Source organism: Gouania willdenowi, chromosome 6, assembly GCF_900634775.1.
Source record: "Gouania willdenowi chromosome 6, fGouWil2.1, whole genome shotgun sequence".
Classification (NCBI taxonomy): Eukaryota; Metazoa; Chordata; class Actinopteri; order Blenniiformes; family Gobiesocidae; genus Gouania; species Gouania willdenowi.
The window spans coordinates 11446621-11465634 of record NC_041049.1 but is presented as its reverse complement, the minus strand read 5'-3'; the positions used below and the strand labels follow the sequence as shown (position 1 = coordinate 11465634).

Below are 19014 nucleotides of genomic sequence, written 5' to 3'. Positions count from 1 at the left end.
TGTAGTGAATAGCATCTTCTTGTACTGTAACTAAAATGCAAGTTAATTTAGCATCAACACTATTGGATAATAACCTTTAATCCTTGACGCAACTTTATTTCTTTACCATCCAATTATATTTCCTGTGTCGCAAGTTTACCTCGTTTTTTGGAAAGTCGGTGCACAAAAATCTATTACATAATACTGCACCCAAAACCTGGACATGTCTTACATTTAACTATAAACACTAGGAACAGAGAATGTAGGCTTTATTCAAATAATTACAATTAAATAAAATTCAAACAAAGCAAAAATCACAGTGATGTGCAGCATGGTTACAGACAGAGGAAATACAAGAGCTGCCATAATTGGCTGATTCAAGGCAACAATAGAGTGAGAAAAAATATTAAATGTGAAACTCTAGATGTTGGCAAACTTTTTTTTTTTTAAACCACAAGTATGTCAATACACAAACTGCCTGCATTTTATTATGTAGATATAATGAGATACTATCACAAATTGGCAATCCGTTACTAAGAATGTTTAATTGTGTAAATTTCTCAAATGGTAAAAGGCAGACAAAAATAAAATACATACCGGTAATTGCAAAGTTTAGGATTCTGGTCTTTATTTTTTCAATAGCTGGTAAAATGTATCTTTTTAAACGTGGTCTGAAATAAGCTTTTTAAAAATTCTGCATATACTTGGAATTTAGTGTCTTTTTTGAATGTGCAAAACTCGATTTAACACATTACTTGCTGCCTGTTTATATCTGTTTATCTCAGCTTTAAAACTTAAATGCTTTTAAATATACCAGGCAAACAGTGGAAAAGTGCAAGAACAGTTGATGAAATATCCAATCAAATAAGATACAGTCCATCAATAAACATGCATTCCTTCTTTGAACAGTTATTAAAATTGTTGCTGAAAACCAAAAACACTGAGTAAAATCCAAAAACATTCCACATACTCTGCTGTATCATCGCACAAAATAAAGACAAAAACTGATAGAAAAAGAAAAAAAATCCACTTTTTTTGGTTTTAAGGCCGGGCTACATTAGGCAAAGAGCGGCAGATAGGCCTTGGAACCAGAGACTTGCTGTTAATCCAATTCTTTGCTCCGTCAGACACTATTGTCATGCTGTCCAGACCCACTCCTCTGTTCGTGCTATTTCAAGCGTTCAACGAGTTCCTGTGTGAGCCCCAGATTCAATAGACGATAGCTGGGGAGGGAGGTGAGGTGAGGAAAGGCCTTGAGGAGCTTCTCCCAGCTCAGCTCCAACAAACTGGGCACAGCTAGCCAGATCTTAAACAGAGAACCTGTCCTCTTGTTCTCACGGATGTTTACGACACCGCCATGAATGTACATACAGCCAGCCTGGTAAATACAGTCAGAGAAACTCAGTTATTATAATAAATACTGAGCAGGGAAAGAAGTTGATTTAAAAAATGAAGTTGTACTAACTGGTGTAACAGCAGCACAGTGGAAATAAGCTGGTTCTGGCATCACTGCTGGTAGCTTACTCCATTGAAACGTAATAAGGTTCATCTTCCACAGATCGCATAATATTAGCTCACCATTGTAGCCTCCACAAATAAAAACATCTGCAACAGGAAGAGGAAATACATATTGACACATAAGCTGTGGTCCAAATTGCATACTAACGTACTACTTATACTAAGTCTGATGTCTAAATGAGTAAGTAGATTAGGGGTGTAAATCACCCATTTCATTTTAATACAATAGATACATTTTGAGAATTTCATTGTCATTGATCAAACGATCTAGATCAATTAATATTTACACCCCTACATTAGATAGTATGGAAAGATTGAGTGTGCGAGAATGACTCGGATGTACACTATATCGGGAAATTTTTGACGTATACCCGGTGGGCACGCTAGTCGTACTCACCCGCCCCAGGATGCATTGCAAGCGGAATGTAAAAATCGTGTGAGCCACAGTCACCTATGGATAGAAGTGCTGGAGCGGAAAATTTTATCGGAGCGCTTCTATCGGTGATTTTAGGTGCAGTCCGATAAAATCCGAAATTCGTTTTCTGGCTAATATCGGATCGGGACACCTCTACCAAGAACGTGTTGAAACATGATCCTGTTGGCTTCATTCTGTACTGTTAAGTGGTGGTGATGGGGAGAAGAGGAGGAGGGAGACAGAGCTTCAGTCGATACAACATTGTGGTGAATGAATAACCTGGCCTTGAACGGCTGGCTGTGGAGGAGCCAAATGTAGATAGGAATATGTTTTCCGGCCGCCAGCACAATTTTTTTTCCGTGCAGTCTACTGTTCAACTCAGCAGTAAATCCAACATGGTGGCCTTGACCTGAGTGCTGGCCAATCAACTTCTCAAAGTTATATTCCAACCCGTGTAGACATTCCCAAGTAGCATCCTGCTTACTTCTGAGTTTGTTTATTGCATGAGTGTTGAGAGCCCTGCCCAATCCATCAGAAGTGACTGGCAGTCTTCTTAAAACAGCTGCCGGACTTTGTGATTGGTCAGATAGCTGCCAGGTCCAATCACCAGCATACCTGCCATCAGAATTCCAATCATGTGGATTGTCTTCCACGTTCTTCACGGAAACTATGAACAGACACACGACTCTCCACTTATCCCAGGACTACAACACGTATCCCGCCGCAAACATTCTGTCAGGACAGGCGGGCTCACCTCTGCCCGTTCTCTTATTGTCTTCCATTAGTTTTTAACCCTTTTGTGTATATGGCTCTTGTTTTGAAGTTAACCAGAAGTTTCGTCAGTAGCACAATGGCGGGTCTCCAAAAATCTCCGAAATGTCAGCATGAAATGTGTTGACATGAGTTTTATAGATCAAATAACCACATGTTGATATACTACTTGGTGACTTTCTCACTTTAAATGCTTTCAGAACCTTCAAAGGTGGCAAATTAACGTAGATATTTAGCCTCAGTGTGCTTCAGGTTTTTGTTGTAGGTTTGAAATGCATCTTGGGAAACTTGGAAGTATACTTCAGTGGGAACGGTAATCATCCTAATCAAGTAGACACTACATACTCAGTGTGTAGTGTATAGTACGTTGGTATGCAGTTTTGATGAAATCCATTGACTAAACCCAGTTCTTATTTGTTGAAAATTCAAATTCAAAAGAAATACCAGGAGAAATACCAGTAAAGGGTTTTTCTTACAACCAACTTCTGTTCAGCAGTGGCAGAAACTCACCATTGCATATTTGCACACAGCTATGGCATCTTCTTGGAGCGGGGAATCCTGTCCAAAATATGTTTTTACACTTAGTTTTAATCTCAGAAAAAACAATAATTAATACATCAGGAAACAGGATACAGACCTATTTTATCATGAGGTTTTGTAGTAATTTCCTCCCAGGAGTTGGTCTCTAAATTGTAAGCGTGTATCTGTTCAAGAAACAAAACAATTACTGAACAAGGTAAGGCACATTTAAAATCTGCAGTTATTGGCTGTGTTCGAAATGGCCTACTCCAATGAGTATATACTATAAGTATGATTAGGATGATGAACACTCCCTCTGAAGTATACTTCCAAGTTTCCCAAGATGCATACAGTAAGCACACTGAGGCTAAATATCTCCATTAATTCACCACCGTTGAAACTTCTGAAAGCATTTGAAGTGAGAAAGTGACCAAGTAGAATATCAACATGTGGTTATTTCATCCATAAAACTTGCGCATACACATTTTGGAGACCTGCCATTGTGCTACTGATCCATAATAACTTCAAAACAAGAGCCTTATTTACAAAAGCGCTAAAAACTAATGGAAGACAAGAGGAGATAAATAGCTTTAATGATCCTGCAGTGGGGAAATGTACTGTCATGACAGCTCACAAATGCTTTTACAGTATTTTAAAAAGGGGACATTTGATTTTTAGCTTGAAGCCCGTCCCAGGACGATTTTACGTTCCCTGAATGTCCACTTGCAATGCATCATGGGTTGGTTGAGTACGACTAATGTGTCCACCGTGCATACAGTACTTCAAAAATATGCCGAGATAGTATACATCCGGGTATTTCTCGCACACTCAATCTTTCCATACTATCTAATGTGAATGCACTACATACTCATTTTGACATCAGACTTAGTATGAGTAGTACGTTAGTATGCGATTTCTAACACAGCCAGTGTTGTCTATTTTTTTACCAAAGAAGTTTAAGTACCTTATCTAAAGGATAGGAAGTGAAAGAAGTTCCTCCTCCCAGGATATAGATTCTCTGTCCATCATGTGCCATTTCATGCCGATACCTACACAAACACAGGAAGATGTGTCAATTAAGTTTAAAACTGCTGTAGCTCATGTATGATTTACTAACCGTTCCTCGGGCAGGTCGTCAGGAGGGTTGCTCGGCTTGAGGTGGATCCACTCTCTAGTGGTCAGATCCAGCCTGTGCAGGTCTGTGCTGTAGATGTAGCCTGTTGTTCCTCCAAACACGTACAGGGAACCATTTATAATCACCATGGCCTGCAGGGAGAAAGCGGTTTCAGCTTTTAGAAGAAACTTTCCAACGGCATCTTTGCTAACATGCACTTAATAAGTCTGGATAAAGCTATTGCTGTGTCTTACCTGTCCATATATTCTTTTGGGCTTCCTCCCATTACAGCCGAGCAGTGACCAACGTTTGTACTTCACATTGCAAACATGAACATCGTTGCCGTTGCTTAGACCAAAGGGGATTCCAGTGCCACCAAACACCAGGAGATTATTGCCATGCAAAACAGCTATTTGAAAAAAAAAAAAAAAAACATAAACCTGACTGTGAAAATCACTTTAAGACTCCAGCATTAAAAAAAAGAAGTACAGAGCTTTACCTGACATAGATGCTAACTCTGTTGGCATGTAGCCTTCTGTTTGTATCTGCTGCCAGCAACCCGTAGCAAAGTGATACCTCCAAAGCTCCCTGAACAGGGGGTAGTCTTCATTTGCAGATCCCCCCGACTCATCATAATCAGGATTGTACCCCCCGAATACGTACAGGTTTGTGTTGTCAGCGACGCAGCGGTGCCCACTGCGAGCAGGGGGCGTGCTAATACCTGGAAATACATCCATAAAACTGTTTTATGATACGATCATAGCATATGCCTAAAATCAATGAATAAAACATTATTTAAATACCACAATGCAACGAGCGAAAACATCAAACAGTGTTTACGGTAAGAGTGTGACGATATCTCAATACGGCGATATATCGCAATATTTTTTTTCGCACGATCGATTATCGATATGTCCGCGCTAAGTATCGATTTTTAATTTTATTTTTTCAAAACCTGTTCTGCTTTTTTACTAAAATGTGCAGGTAGGTTTTCACAGAAATGTTGTCACTGTTTGTTGAAGGAAATAATTTTTGTTTACTGTGTAGGGAACCAAATCACATCAAGCCTAAAGACCCTCTTCCGAGCAGGAATTAACCAAGGAGCCTGTTTCTTTATCACAAACTGTTTACACAACAACTGCCCCCGCAACTTTGAGGTGCATAGCTAACCCCACTATGCGGCCTTTGAAAGCCGAAAAGACTGACCCAACACTTTGAAATTTTCAGTACGAACTCTTTTTACGACTCCACACGGGGGAAGAACATCCGTCTTCTCCCTCCTTTACAAACAGATACTTTTGGGATGCTGTAAGATCACAGAACTGTCCCACTGACCCTGTGGTGAAATGTCACAGAAGGACACTTTCCAGGCCCCTTCTCTGAGATGTGTCCCAGTGAAGAAGGGAGAACAAAGAAATTGTATTATGTTTGAAAAGTTACAAACTAAAACATTATTGTAATGGTTTCTGCAGAAATTGAAATTGCAAATATTCTCTGTCCTATTCCACTCTTTTCAGATAATTTTATACCCACAGAATGCTATTTTAAATGTTTCCTCATTTAAAAAGTGCTAAAAATACCAGAAAACATCACAAAAGTTAGTTTGAGGTATTTACTGCAACCATATAGTAAAGAAGAGGCATAACATGATTTTTGACATTTATGTTTATGAGTAATTACAAGTAAAATTCATTAACCGGTTCCTAAAGTGATCCTAGGCTATTTTCCAGTCGTGTTTGGTATCAAACTCTTTCGTAATACATGATATTTCAAGATATGATGTTGAAAAGATTATTTGAATATGCTGAACTCATTATTATGGTTTGTGTGTAAATCTAGGAATCATCCCTCCTGTTTGTCTTTGTCTCACATAAACACACACCCCAGACACACCCAAAGGCAGCCAGCGGAGATGCTGGCAACTTTAAACCAATCAACGAAGCTTCCGTCTTGGGAGGCGAGTCTCAAAGATAACCTTTTAAAAGGAAGAAAACCGCCCAAAATTTTAGTTTTGGGACGCTGGCGTTTCATGCTCAACGCGTTTCCCTTCCCCACCTTTTCATTTTATTTTTAGTTGAAACAGTTAGATTTTTGGAATCAACAGCTGCTTGGTTCGGACGAATCCAGCATCTAGTGACGTGCGTAACAGCCGAAAGAAGCCCGGCCCACGACCCATTGGGGTAAGCCACGAGCCATTCTCTAATCCAGCTGCGAAGGCCAGAACCGCCTGGAACGGCTGAAGGGGCTACACTCTGTTGAAACGCAACAGAACTCAACGGTGGCACGTCCCGATGCATTTCTTCAAACAGCACCTCCAGGTCCAACCCTGACATCATCTTCAAGGTACCTGAATGAACTTTCATCAGCAAACTTCATCCACAATAGATCACATACATACTTCCATAACTACAAACTTACACACTCACAACATGTTCCACACACAGTTCATCTCATTCATGTTTGTTCGTCTCCCCTGTCTGTCTTCCCCTTTGTTTTATGATTTTATTCTTTGGTTTTATGATCATCTTATTTGAATATGTATCCTGCATTTTTAATCAATATTTAGTAGACTAGCATTCATTTTATTACATGTAATCTTCACTTTTATTAGCCTAGAAATGCATTTTATCATAATTTAATTATCCCATTTCAATTGATATTTTGACTGTGTTATTTGTTGAATTTTGAATAAAAGGTTAAACGTAATCTTTGATTCCTCTGATTCATTAAAGCTGTGATTATGGTGTAGATGTTGCTGTTCGAATTCACTTTTCCCTGGTTTCACATTGATGAGTTTAGTCTAAAAACTTAGACATATTTCTCCTGTTAAAAGGAGTGGCACCCCACAAAATTTGAAGTAATTTAATCATAATTAATATTCTTAGTTATATAACCCATTAATAATAACTCATCCTCCTACAACTGGAATATTGCACTATACTGGTGTCACTGGTAAGAAAGACCCTATTGTTTGTTTACAGAACACACTATTGGAGATACTTATTCGTTTACATTGGTATGTTGACACTTATTTACAGAAATGTTGCACTAAAATAGTGTCACTGTTCATAGGACACTTTCAATTTGTCTTTCAGAGATATGAAATAAAAATTGTATTTTCTCACTTAAGCTTTTTTTTCTTGTTATGTCAGATTATCGCAGATTGATTTCTGACGAATATATCGATGATCGCAGTATCGTCATATCATGAGATAAACGTTATCTTAAGCTTTGTATTGCGTATCGCGAGGTACCCAGAGGTTCCCACCCCTAGTTTACGGTAGAGATTAGTACAAACTTTTAAGCAGTAATTTCACACTTTTTCTTTTGAGACATATTCCATTTTGTTTCCCGTTCTTTTTGGAGTAAACAATGTTTAATTAATCTGAGCACTATGATTTCCTCTAGTAATCATTACAAAATACAGAACATCAGGCATTTACTATTATAATATTATATCCACTACAGTCAGTTTATTCATTTTATCTTCACATGATGATAAATCCTTTACCAATAAACTAAGAGGATAAAGGGACTGTCAACAAATCACTTCACGTCGTAGAGGAGTCATCTTTTAATTGAGAGGTTGGGGGTTTGATTCCAAGGCTACAGTCATGACCACAAATGACCACTTCAGAACTCTTCAGCGCTTTGTCTTAAGCCATTTCTGGGTGCTTTTTGAAGTGTGCTTTAGGTCATTGTCCTGCTGGAGGACCCATGACCTCTGACAGAGACCCAGCTTTCTGACACTGGGCCCTACATTGTGCCCCAAAAGTCGTTGGTAGTCTTCAGATGTCATGATGCCATGCAAACAGGCAAGGCATCCAGTGCCAGAAGCAGCAAAGCAACCTTGAAAACATCAGTAAACCTACGCCATGTTTGACCGTAGGGACTGTGTTCTTTTCTTTTAAGGCCTCATCTCGTTTTCTGTAAACAGTACAATGATGTGCTTTACCAAAAAGCTCTACTTTGGTCTCATCTGTCCACAGGACGTTTTCCCAGAAGGACTTTGGCTTCCTCGGGTAAGTTTTGGCTCACTCCAGTTTGGCTTTTTGTTATCGAATAGGATCGATATAGGTATCAGCCAATGCCCACGGCTACAATATCGACATTGTATCGGAAGTCTGAAAAGTTGTATCGGGACATCACTGGTAGATGCATACTTTCCTAAACAGATTCAGTTATTGTAAACACAAGCCATGAGCCACAAAATGCAGATCTATGCCACATAACATGCAGTGGTTTTCTATTCACTGATCTACTTCTGTTATGTAAAAGGCAGCTATCTGGAAAATGAACACAAAACACACTGTTGGTGAGAACATATCTTACCTCTATAAACATTTGAAGTCCAATCGTGAAGAAAATATCATCATTACATAAATTACATTGACGTCCTACATTAAAACACAGCTAAATATAGCTTAATCAGTGTGGTCATTTTCACTTTCACCTTTAAAAGCGTCGCTAGATTTGTTGGCATAGGGCTTGGAGTAGCAGGTCTGAATCTAAATGATCAAATAGGAGTAAAGAACACAGAGTGTGGGGTTCACACTACACCATTAGCTTGTTTAGCTAATGATAATAACTGACCTGCTAACGTCACGGCACGCGGTGGCCTGCCGCTCAGTTTCTCGAATATGTTGAGTCGGTCAGGAGTAGATCCTCCTCCGGTGTCTGACATCGTTACCGTTTTACGTGCAGGTCCTATGGGACACCGCTTCAAATATCAAGAAACATCTGGTCAACAGCTGGCAAACCATCTCACGTATCTGTCATTTTAAAAGCCTTTCTCATTTCTACCGATTTCTACCCCCTGAACGGTGGATGCTCAGCCAATCAGGAGGCTGCGTTGAGAACGTGATGACGTAGAAGGTGGGTGTGGCCAAGTCCAAAAATACGTTAATATGCTTAGAATATGACACAAACTTTAGACAGTTTTCAACTTTTATTCATTAGAATAAGAAACAATAACTCTTTTTTTATTTTGATTTCTGAAAAAAAATCAGGAAATTGTAATAATCATTCAATTTTAACTTAAAAAAAAATTCTAATCAAATTCAAAACCTTCATTTTCCCAATAATTAATTAAAGTTAAAAACTGTGCGTATTCTATACTTTTTATAGAGCAATAAATCTCTGAACGACTGTTATACCTATACATAAACCCATTGAACTTTCTTTTTTTCCTGTTAGTTCTGTTTTGTTAATGTTGTTGTTAATAAAGTTATTTAAAAAGATGTACTTGATTAGTTCAAATATGGACATAGAAACGAAGTCAACAATCCTGGGTAACCAATGCTGGAAGAAAGTGTAAAAGCGCGTACGAATACAAGGAAAATTATGTAAAGATTCAATAAATTTAACCTATAATGTAATATTGGAGCCAGGTTAATATTCCGCTGCCTTTTACGTAAAGCGGAACCATTGTTCCCAGTATGTGTTCCCGGAGGAATCCAGTGCCTACTATGGCGTCTCTCGGCGGCAGTCGTGGGGATCGTCTTGGCGCTCCTGTTCTTCATAAACCTTCTCTGGCTTCTCCGGAGAAAGTTCGTGAACTTCTCAGTGAGGGTGTATCCCCGGCAGACGGATGCTCCAGCAGGTGTGGAGCTTTAAACTGTTGATAGAAGCTAGTTTGCTTTAGCCACATAGCATCCTGGTGGTGTGCTCGTGCAGCATCTGAGCATGAGGACATACGACACTAATCAGGCCATTACACGTACATGCTGTTTTTTATAAAACAATATTATGACCGTTTGTTAGCATGTGTATCGTATCGTGCACATTTGTTGATAGACCTAAACTGAACTAATATTCGTCTTATGCAAGCTTTATTCTACTGTCTTCAATGCTCTTACATAATAATTAGCATATGTGACTTGCATTTTGCCAACAATGTTTTTATTATTATTATTGGAACAGATGAACAATGTGTAAGCTGTGTAATTTAAAGCACAACTCAATGATATTTACTATTCATTCTTTAGGGGAAAAAAAATTAGTCTGCCTATCAGACAAAAACATTCAGATAACATCATTTGAATGCAACCAACAGTGAAATTATTGTGATTTTGCGGTTTTTGTTTCAGTGTTAGCAGCACTCAGTAAAAAACACACATTTTTCTACATGCATTTATAATAAGGTAGGCACACTGACTGAGTATATTTGTACTGGCACGATACATATAGCGCTGGGTGATTTTGAAGAGAAAAAAAAAAATCGAAAATCGAATTTTTCTTTAAAAAAAAATTCGAGATTCGATTTTTATTTTTTCATGCACTTAAAAATGACTGCAGACATCAAATATATTGTCAAAAGTGGAACTTTATTGATGTGATTGTGATCAACAGTTAACAATCCCAAAATTAAAAGTATATGAGGCTCTGTCATTCATCAATGTCAAGCTTTAATCCAGGTTTAAGCAAAAGTGCAACAGCAACTTCACAGTAGCTTCAATTTTCTGATCAAGAAATCAGATAACTACATATTTTATAGCATATAACACTACAATTTAAAAAAAAATAAATAAATTCTTCTCTTAGCATCTCAGCATAGTGCGAATAAAAAAGTGAAAATGCCTGTGGCACACATAGTCTACTCAAAGGGTAAACAAAGAGGGGGCGGGATCACATTGTAACACGAAAAACTCAGAAAAAACTGTGGTGGGAAAAAAAAAAAAATATATATATATATATATATTTTTTTTTTAAACTCGAATTTGCAAAATAAAAATAGTTTTTATCTACAAATTTGATTAACCGATTAAATCGATTTTTTTTGCCCAGCCCTAGATATATTTTTAATAATAATAAATTGCACTAGATATGTGCTTTGAAAGAAACAGGCAGCCTATGATAATTCACGCAAGATGTTTTAGTCTTCTTTTTGAATAATAATATTATGTGCCAAGGTTTTATCTATTCAGACAACTGTTTTACCTGTAAATTTAAAAGTAATTATTTATTGAAGGGTTTAGATCTTTAAAGTCACACCAACAGCTGATGTCAAGTTTAAAACAGTTTTTTGATTGGTTAAAGATTGTTTAAGAAGATAAAAGCTAAATATATAAAACAAGGCAAATACCTTGCTGTGGCAACCCCACTGAGGCTTTTATTTTGAAGGGGAATTACACATGCTGTAGAGTGATGTCTGTTTACACTTAAAAATGTGTTTGTATTGATTTGTTCCTGAATCCCCCCCCCCCAAAAAAAAATACATTGTCCATTTGATAAAATAGTAATTCTTAAAACCTGTATAACACATACCAACAGTTTACCAACCAGTTCTTACCAGTTTGTTTACGAAATGAAAAATTTTCCAATAACCTGTTTTCAAAGTTGATATTTCTGTACATTATGAATGTATATATTTTTTGCCTCCATGTGAATTGCAGTGAACCAGGAAATGGAATTGTTCTGGAAGCCAAAGGCAACATTCAAGGTCCTTCTGAGGCAACTAACAAAGAAGCTTTTTTCTCAAGAGTGGAATCCTATTCAATATCCTTTTTTTCTATTTTCAGACAGTCATAAAAGGGGGATTGTTTTGTTTTTTTCTTCATACAACCATCTTATCCACAGTATTATCCTTCATACACAGTGATGGAAAAGGCTCTCTTTAATTTTAAGTTGGTGTGTGTGTTAGGCATTTCCTGCTTTTTTATGTAAATTGTAGCATATAACTTTGTTTTTTGAAAACTTGTAAAGAAAAAAAAAATTAAGATCATGCTTTATATTTGCATTTTCATTCGTCAAATGGTTCGTTAAAGATATTTGTGTTTTTCCACAGTAAAGATAAAAAAATTTCTACTCAGATTTTTGTGATTTTAAGTCCATTGCGCTTTAATTAACAGTAAATAAATTCATACAGCTGAAGTTGTTCTGGAAAAAAAAACGATCCCAAACAAGGCAAGCGTAACAGTTTATTTTTTATTTTTTGTGATATAATGGGTCGATATATCGACTTTTTTTCAAGATCAGCCATCAGCCATTTTTTATTTTTTTTATTTTATTTAGCATTTATTTAGCCTTTAAAGGAAACAAGAAAGAACATATAAAACATCCATTCAGATGTATGAATAATATTAATAATAGCATGTGCATGGGAGAGGTAAAAGCCAATAAGCTTACTAATAAAAAGCTGATAAAATAGGATAATGTATAATATAATAGTACCTGATCAAACATCCTTATTCTATTATATCCTTATTGTTGTTATGCTTTACTGCTACTTACCCGTCCTGTAATTTTTGTTTTACTTTGTTGTGTACAGGTATATTTAAAGTTCAATAACTGTAAAGAGTTCTATTGGTGCATTTCATTTCTAATATATACATTTATATCATATGAGTGTTTCAATTGTCTTTCATAATCGATGTGCTTAAAAAAATGTATATCGGCTTTAGATATCAGCCATCGGCTGAAATAAAAAAAAATAAAAAATAATAATTGGTATCTGCGTTGGCCTTTGAAAATCCCATAGCGGTCGACCTCTCGTGAGATGTAAAGGAAATATCATCTATTCCCTGGACCCCAGAGGGTTAAATGTAGAGTAATAAGCATTTGTTAGTATTATTGTGTCTCAGATGTTTTCCTTAGCCTGGCACTGTTTGAAATGGGCAGGCAAGCCTCGTGTACTGTCCCCTCTGATGTGTGCCAGATACGGCTGGATCAACGTTGGCTCCGACATGCTCAAGTGCTCCAGCTGCCAGGCTTTCCTCTGTGCATCACTAAAGCCAATGCTAGACTTTGAAAAATGTAAGCACAAACCTTTAACACAATTTGGAAGTGTTTTTGTTTTTTCTGATCGATGTTGCCAACCTGCCAAAAAGCAAAGGTCAAGCTTATTCTGTCCTCTTTGATAGATGAAACCCGCATTGCAGAGATATCGAGGCAGCTTCAGACACAGCATGAGAAGTTTTGTCCTTGGCCTGACTTCCCGTGTCCTGGTAGGAGGACTGTTTTGTATTGCATGTAGAAAGCTAACAAAGTCCTCTTTGGTGCAGCGTTATCTCATGGTCACTTTTAATGTTTCTCCTCCTTTTCAGATCGGATCTGGTTGGTTCCAGCCTGTGAACCATCATCGCTTCTGACTGCGTTTTTGGAGCGCTTCCAGAGTGCCTGCCTCCTCGCACAGGAGCTGCCAGCCATGAAGCCAGAGCCACTGAAATCTATGGTGATGCCTTCTGTCATGATAAAGGCTTTTAGGGTACAGCGTTGGTGTATGAACCTTTTCAGCTGTCTGAAGTTTTTTTTTTTAGAACTATTTATTTAGATTTTTATCAGTGATGTAAAACAAAGAAAAAGGGTACACAACATATTGTTTACATAAATATAGCAGAATGAACCAATAAACTGGCAAAACGGGACCTGTTTCCATTACTCAAAGTTAGGGATGTCCCAATACAACTTTTTCATTTCTGATATGTCACCGACATTGCAGCCTTGCGTATCGGCCGATGCCGACATTGATCCGATGTCGGCCTGAATCATACATACTTTTATTACTCTTTATTACTTTTTTTATCATTATTAAATAAATAATTACTTATTTTGTAGTGTGGGATGTTAGAAAAAGCTTGATCAACTGATGTTACTCAGAGAACAATAGTCAGCAACAGTAGATATGAGAAAAACTCACCCATTTATTATTAACCATACATTTGAACCTTCAACATAATATCTACAATATTCTACAATTGAATGAAATAAATCAAAAAATGAATTGCAAAAAATAATAATAATAATAAAAAAAAAGCCGAAATTTGAATCCGATATTTGTTTCAGGCGATATCGGATTGGGACACCCCTACTCAAAGTACAACCTCAACAGCCCAAATAATTCACATTATCAGGTATTTCCCCCCACCATGCTCCACCTACGAAATGTGGCCTAAAACCTTTGAAATGTCCTTATTAGAAGATCTATGCCTAACAAAAAACATTATTTTGCACTATATTAATTTTATTAACTTTTAAAAATGGAACTACTTTACAGTTTGAGAGCCTGCGCGCCGCCAATGTTGAAATGACGTCATTGACGTGAGTCGCCCCTTTTAGTCCATTGAGTTCTATAGCAGTGAAGCATTCAGGATCATTTAGCAGCTTTTTCAGACAAAATGACAACTTGTGCTGCTTTGGGTTGCTTTAAAAATCAGTAAAAGTTAAAAAAAAAAAAAAAAAAAAAAATGTAAAAGTAAACCTCTTTTGTTTACTGAAATTTGATCCACAAAATCCATGACCCTAAAAAAAATCTGTGACCGCAGAGGGCGACAGTTCCAACTCTGCTGTTTCGTAGATGGCATGAAGAAGAGAAGAAGAGTTGCGTGATTGTAAATACAGGCAACCAGGATCGACTGCTCATTACTGCCGACCCAAGTTGAGTTAAATCTGTCTGCTGCAAAGAACCGGCGTTCTTGTCAGAAATGTTTGAAGGTATGGTTTAATTATCCGGATATTTTGCTCTTCTCTCCTTCACTACTGTCTACGAAACAGCAGAGTTGGTAAATGATCCTGAATGCTTCACTGCTTTAGAACTCAATGGACTATTACACTACACTATTTGGAATTTTGGCCAATTTTCTCTTTTTCTCTATGAGTTATAATGTAGTGCCTAATGTGCAAATACCTGTAAAAATCATTCGAAAGAAGGTCAAATTGTTCCTGCATTTGGGTAAAGGACTTGAAGTCCCATGTTCTGAAATCGAAGGCCCATTATGGGCATAGCTCTAGAAATAGATCCACAACCTTTAAGCATCTTTTTAAACTTCTGCCCAAATCTTTATAGTATGTTTTATTCATTCATTTCCAATCTTCATTTTATTGATTGATATGTTTCAAATCCACAAAGGGCAGCAGGGCAGATAACGGTGCATCCCTTACCTCACCCTGTACTATTTGAATCTGCTTTGCCTCCTCGTCTTTGCTGATCCAAGTTACAACCGCTGTTAGCTGAGCTTAGCTGTCTGAAGGTTTTTAACATGTGCTCTTTCATTTCAGTCTTTGACTGAGGACGTTATCAGTGTTATCCTGCAGCTGATTGATGAAGAGCAAAAAAGAAAAGGCGTGACTCCTTCTGCTGAGCCTTTAGCTGTCCAGGTGGCAGCGTGCATTGTCTCTCTTTGTGGCTGGGAAGCAAGGTGAGGGTCATCTCCAAACGGCACGTGCACACATGTTGATACAGTGGAAACGTAAAAGCTTTTTTTTTTTTTCTCCTTTTATCCTAGCCCATCACTTCACACTATGTCCCTACCCATCCTCACCTGCTCCTATTGCATGCGTAAGGTGGGCTTGTGGAACTTCCATCAGATAAAGGGAATAGAAGGTGAAGGTGAAGGAGATGCTTCACCAAATGCTGTAGGCACTTCTGAGCCCACGAGTGGTCCGACCCCAGCAGCTACTACTCAGGAAGGCCAGGGAGACCATCCCACGTCCCCCTCACCCACTCTTTCTGCTGCTGCTGTTACTGCTGCTGCTGCTACTCCTACTGCTACTACTCCTACTGCTACTACTCCATGTCGCATGAAGCTGAGGAGCCAGGACTCCACTCGCTCAGACCAGGTGGGATTCACCAACATTGACTGGAAATATACAGTCATGGACCAAAGTATTGGCACCCCCTAGAATTCTTCCAGAAATTGTTGCAATTACAGATGTTGTGGTATACTGTGTTTATTTCCTTTATGTGCATTGGGAAAAAAAACACAAAAAAGCAGAAGAAAAAAGCCTTAATTTACATAATTTTAGACAAAATTAAAAAAATATGGACCAGACAAAATAGTTGGCACATTTGTAAAACTGGATTAATCATTTTATTTTACAATACTCCCTGCATATATATGTTCATATAATATATTAATCCTTTATATTCATATTTGCTTTTTATTATTATTATTATTATTATTATACTTTTTATTATCTGTTTGTTTTGGGGTTATTTTTTGCACCATCCACCAAGTAAAATTTCTTGTATTGTCTATAAACTCTAATTAAACTCACCTGTGACATGTAACAGGTGCTGGCAATGTAGAAATCACACCTGAAGCCAGTTACAGTCTATAAAAGTTGACTCATGCACATAAAGGAAATAATATAATAAAATAATTTGTAATTGCAACTATTTCTGGGAAAATTGTCATTTTGAATAGATACATTTTTAACACATCTGTGCACTTCAGGGTGAGGGCACCTCCTCCCCCGCTGCATTACGTGCCAGAAGCAGAGATTCCCCCAGTCCCAGTGAGGAGCTCCAGAGTCCTCTGACCAGAGGAAAGAGACCCGCGACCCGGAGCAGAGGACAGGGAGACGGCCCCGGTTCTGATGGTGCTGCTAACATGCACCCTCCCAAACGCCTGTGCCTCTTTCCATCTGGTGGTCCAGTAAGACATTAAGCATCTTTGTAAAACATTGGATTCAACTTGACACTTTGTAGTGTGGGATGTTAGATACAATCCAGGAGAGTGGAATCGATTTGATCGACTTGTTTGGCGTTTTTTCAGGATGGACCTCTTCACAGAAACGCATTCGACCCCCTCGCCCAGCACAGGGATTGGTGTCCTTGGGTCTCGATAGGAAAAGAGAACATGGATCCACGGTCTGTTGTCTTTTTAGACGGAGAATCAGGTCTTCATCAGCAGGGCTGGAAGGCTGCCCTCAACCTCCTCATGCCCACCAAGAAAAACTCCATTACAAGCAGTCCAGCACAGGTAGCAGTGCCTCAATATACTGTATTTTCTTATTTCAAATAGAAAAAGTAATGCTGTATTAGGGCTACATAAAAATAAAAATACATCTGAGCACTACACGATTAAAGTTGTAATATTTCGAGAATAAAGTCGGAGTTTTATGAGAATAAAGTTGTAGTTTTATGAGAATAAAGTCGTAGTTTTATGAGAATAAAGTCGTAGTTTTATGAGAATAAAGTTGTAATTTTATTAAAATAAAGTTGTAATTTTCTTAGATTAAAGTCAATGTTTTGAGATTAAAGTCGTAATATTTCGAGAATAGTCATTATTTTGCGTGAATAATGTAATTTTTCGAGATTAAAGTCCTAATATTTTGAGAATTGTTATTTTATGAGATTAAAGTCGCAATTTTATTAGATTTAAATCATAATAGTTATGTTTTGAAAATAAATTTGTAGTTTTACAAGAAGAATGTCATACATTAGATTAAAGTCCTAATATTTTGAGAATAGTCATAATTTTATGAGAATAAGTCGTAATTTTATTAGATTAAAGTCCTAATATTTTGGGAGTAGTCGTAATTTTCTGAGAATAAAGTCTTGAAATGTATATTTCAATACTAATGTTGTAGTTTAATGAGAATAAGGTTGTAATTTCATTACATTAAAATCATAATATTTATATTTCAAAAATAAATTGTAGTTTTATGAGAATAGTCATTTTATTACATTAAAATCACAATATTTATATTTTAAGAATAAAGTTGTAGCTTTATGAGTGATAATTTTATTAGGTTGAAGTTGTAATATTTTGAGACTAAAGTCGTAATATTTTGAGAATAGTCGTAATTCCACATTTTCTATAACGAACGAGGGACCGCAACACACACAAGATCCTGTTTATATTTTAATTTTATTTTCTTAAAATTACAACTTTATTCTCAACATACTACAACTTTAATCTTGAAACGTTATGACTTTAATCTCATAAAATTACGATTTTACTAAGATACGACTTTATTTTCATTAAATTACAACTTTATTCTTGAAATATTGCAACTTTAAACTCTTAGTGCCCAGATTTTTTATTTTATTTTAATATGGACCTAATACGTTGTCGTAGTTTACAACAATATCAGCTTTGATTATTTTTTTTCTGAATATCCTTGAACAATAATTGACATTTCCTCTTACTTTGCAGGGCCCCCGTGACAAGTCTAAACGGGTGTTTGCTATATTCCGCCAGTGGCAGACATCATCCTCCTCTCAGTAAAACCAAATTACATTTTTTTTTTCTCCTTATGGCACAATCTTTCAGATTTATTGCCAGATCATATTTTATAGTTTTTAACCTATAACGTGTGTTTACAATTTTTTTCTGTGACAAAATAAAGTGAATCGTGTCTTCAGACGCGTGAATAATGAGCGTATTTTGTGAACAGTGAATGTGAAGAACGATCTTGGTTCATGTGTCAATGTAAGTTGTCATCAAGGGATCAATACAATTCACCCAGTACAATAGATAGACTATAGGAAGGGCCCTTTGACCCTCATAAGAAGTGTGTCCTGATAGACTCGGTGGGTGAATAGATGAACAGTGTTTAAACAAGAGAAGAGGCCAAAAGGCTCAACACTGGAAACTCAACCTTAACCTAACCTGAGGTGGGGGAGCAGTAAACGTTAACCTCAAAGTAGCAACAAACTGTGAGGAAGTTATTTTTGTGTGTGTGTGTGTGTCTCTTAGAAGTATCCAATATTATTTAGTTTTTCATGTAATAGCAGTATAATTATTATTATTGTCAGTGTGTAATGTGTGCCAAGAGTTTCAAAACTACTTTGAATGATACGAGTGATGCATTCATCTCCTTTTGATGATATGATGATTCTAATGTAGTCGCTATCAATTCTGCATGGATTTTACTGACAATTTAATAAAATGTTCTTTTAAATTGTGTTTTTTTTATCTTTCTTCATAAGATGAAAAGGATTATGAAGTCATATATTCAGAAAATCAAGTCA

The 19014-nt window shown here is 37.0% G+C and overlaps 2 protein-coding genes across 2 annotated transcripts; one reads left to right on the top strand and one right to left on the bottom strand.

Moving 5' to 3' along the window:
• Positions 1 to 366: 366 nt before the first annotated feature.
• Positions 367 to 9154, bottom strand: klhdc10 (kelch domain containing 10). Its single transcript, XM_028449887.1, has 9 exons — positions 8910 to 9154; positions 4816 to 5037; positions 4571 to 4725; positions 4320 to 4468; positions 4167 to 4251; positions 3321 to 3387; positions 3194 to 3241; positions 1445 to 1584; positions 367 to 1357 (listed from the first exon to the last, which is right to left on the bottom strand). The coding sequence occupies exons 1-9, from the start codon at positions 8998 to 9000 to the stop codon at positions 1148 to 1150; spliced, it is 1167 nt and encodes a 388-aa protein (XP_028305688.1). The 5' UTR covers positions 9001 to 9154; the 3' UTR covers positions 367 to 1147.
• A 599-nt stretch (positions 9155 to 9753) lies between these two features.
• Positions 9754 to 18425, top strand: zc3hc1 (zinc finger, C3HC-type containing 1). Its single transcript, XM_028449966.1, has 10 exons — positions 9754 to 9918; positions 11711 to 11813; positions 12920 to 13070; positions 13178 to 13261; positions 13361 to 13488; positions 15312 to 15451; positions 15539 to 15872; positions 16490 to 16690; positions 16811 to 17017; positions 18197 to 18425. Exons 1-10 carry the CDS (start codon positions 9755 to 9757, stop codon positions 18266 to 18268), a joined length of 1584 nt encoding a protein of 527 aa, XP_028305767.1. The 5' UTR covers position 9754; the 3' UTR covers positions 18269 to 18425.
• The last annotated feature ends 589 nt before the right edge of the window (positions 18426 to 19014 follow it).

Bases quoted from the DNA above. Each gene is read 5' to 3' on its own strand.
- klhdc10 (XM_028449887.1), bottom strand. From the start codon at position 9,000: ATGTCAGACACCGGAGGAGGATCTACTCCTGACCGACTCAACATATTC. The intron at 5,038-8,909 runs GTCAGTTATTAT...ATGTATTTCCAG, and splicing joins GCGTGCCGTGACGTTAGCAG to GTATTAGCACGCCCCCTGCT. The intron at 4,726-4,815 runs GTAAAGCTCTGT...TTTTTCAAATAG, and splicing joins AGAGTTAGCATCTATGTCAG to CTGTTTTGCATGGCAATAAT.
- zc3hc1 (XM_028449966.1), top strand. From the start codon at position 9,755: ATGTGTTCCCGGAGGAATCCAGTGCCTACTATGGCGTCTCTCGGCGGC. The intron at 11,814-12,919 runs ATATCCTTTTTT...TTAGCCTGGCAC, and splicing joins CAAGAGTGGAATCCTATTCA to TGTTTGAAATGGGCAGGCAA. The intron at 13,489-15,311 runs GTGATGCCTTCT...CTTTCATTTCAG, and splicing joins CAGAGCCACTGAAATCTATG to TCTTTGACTGAGGACGTTAT.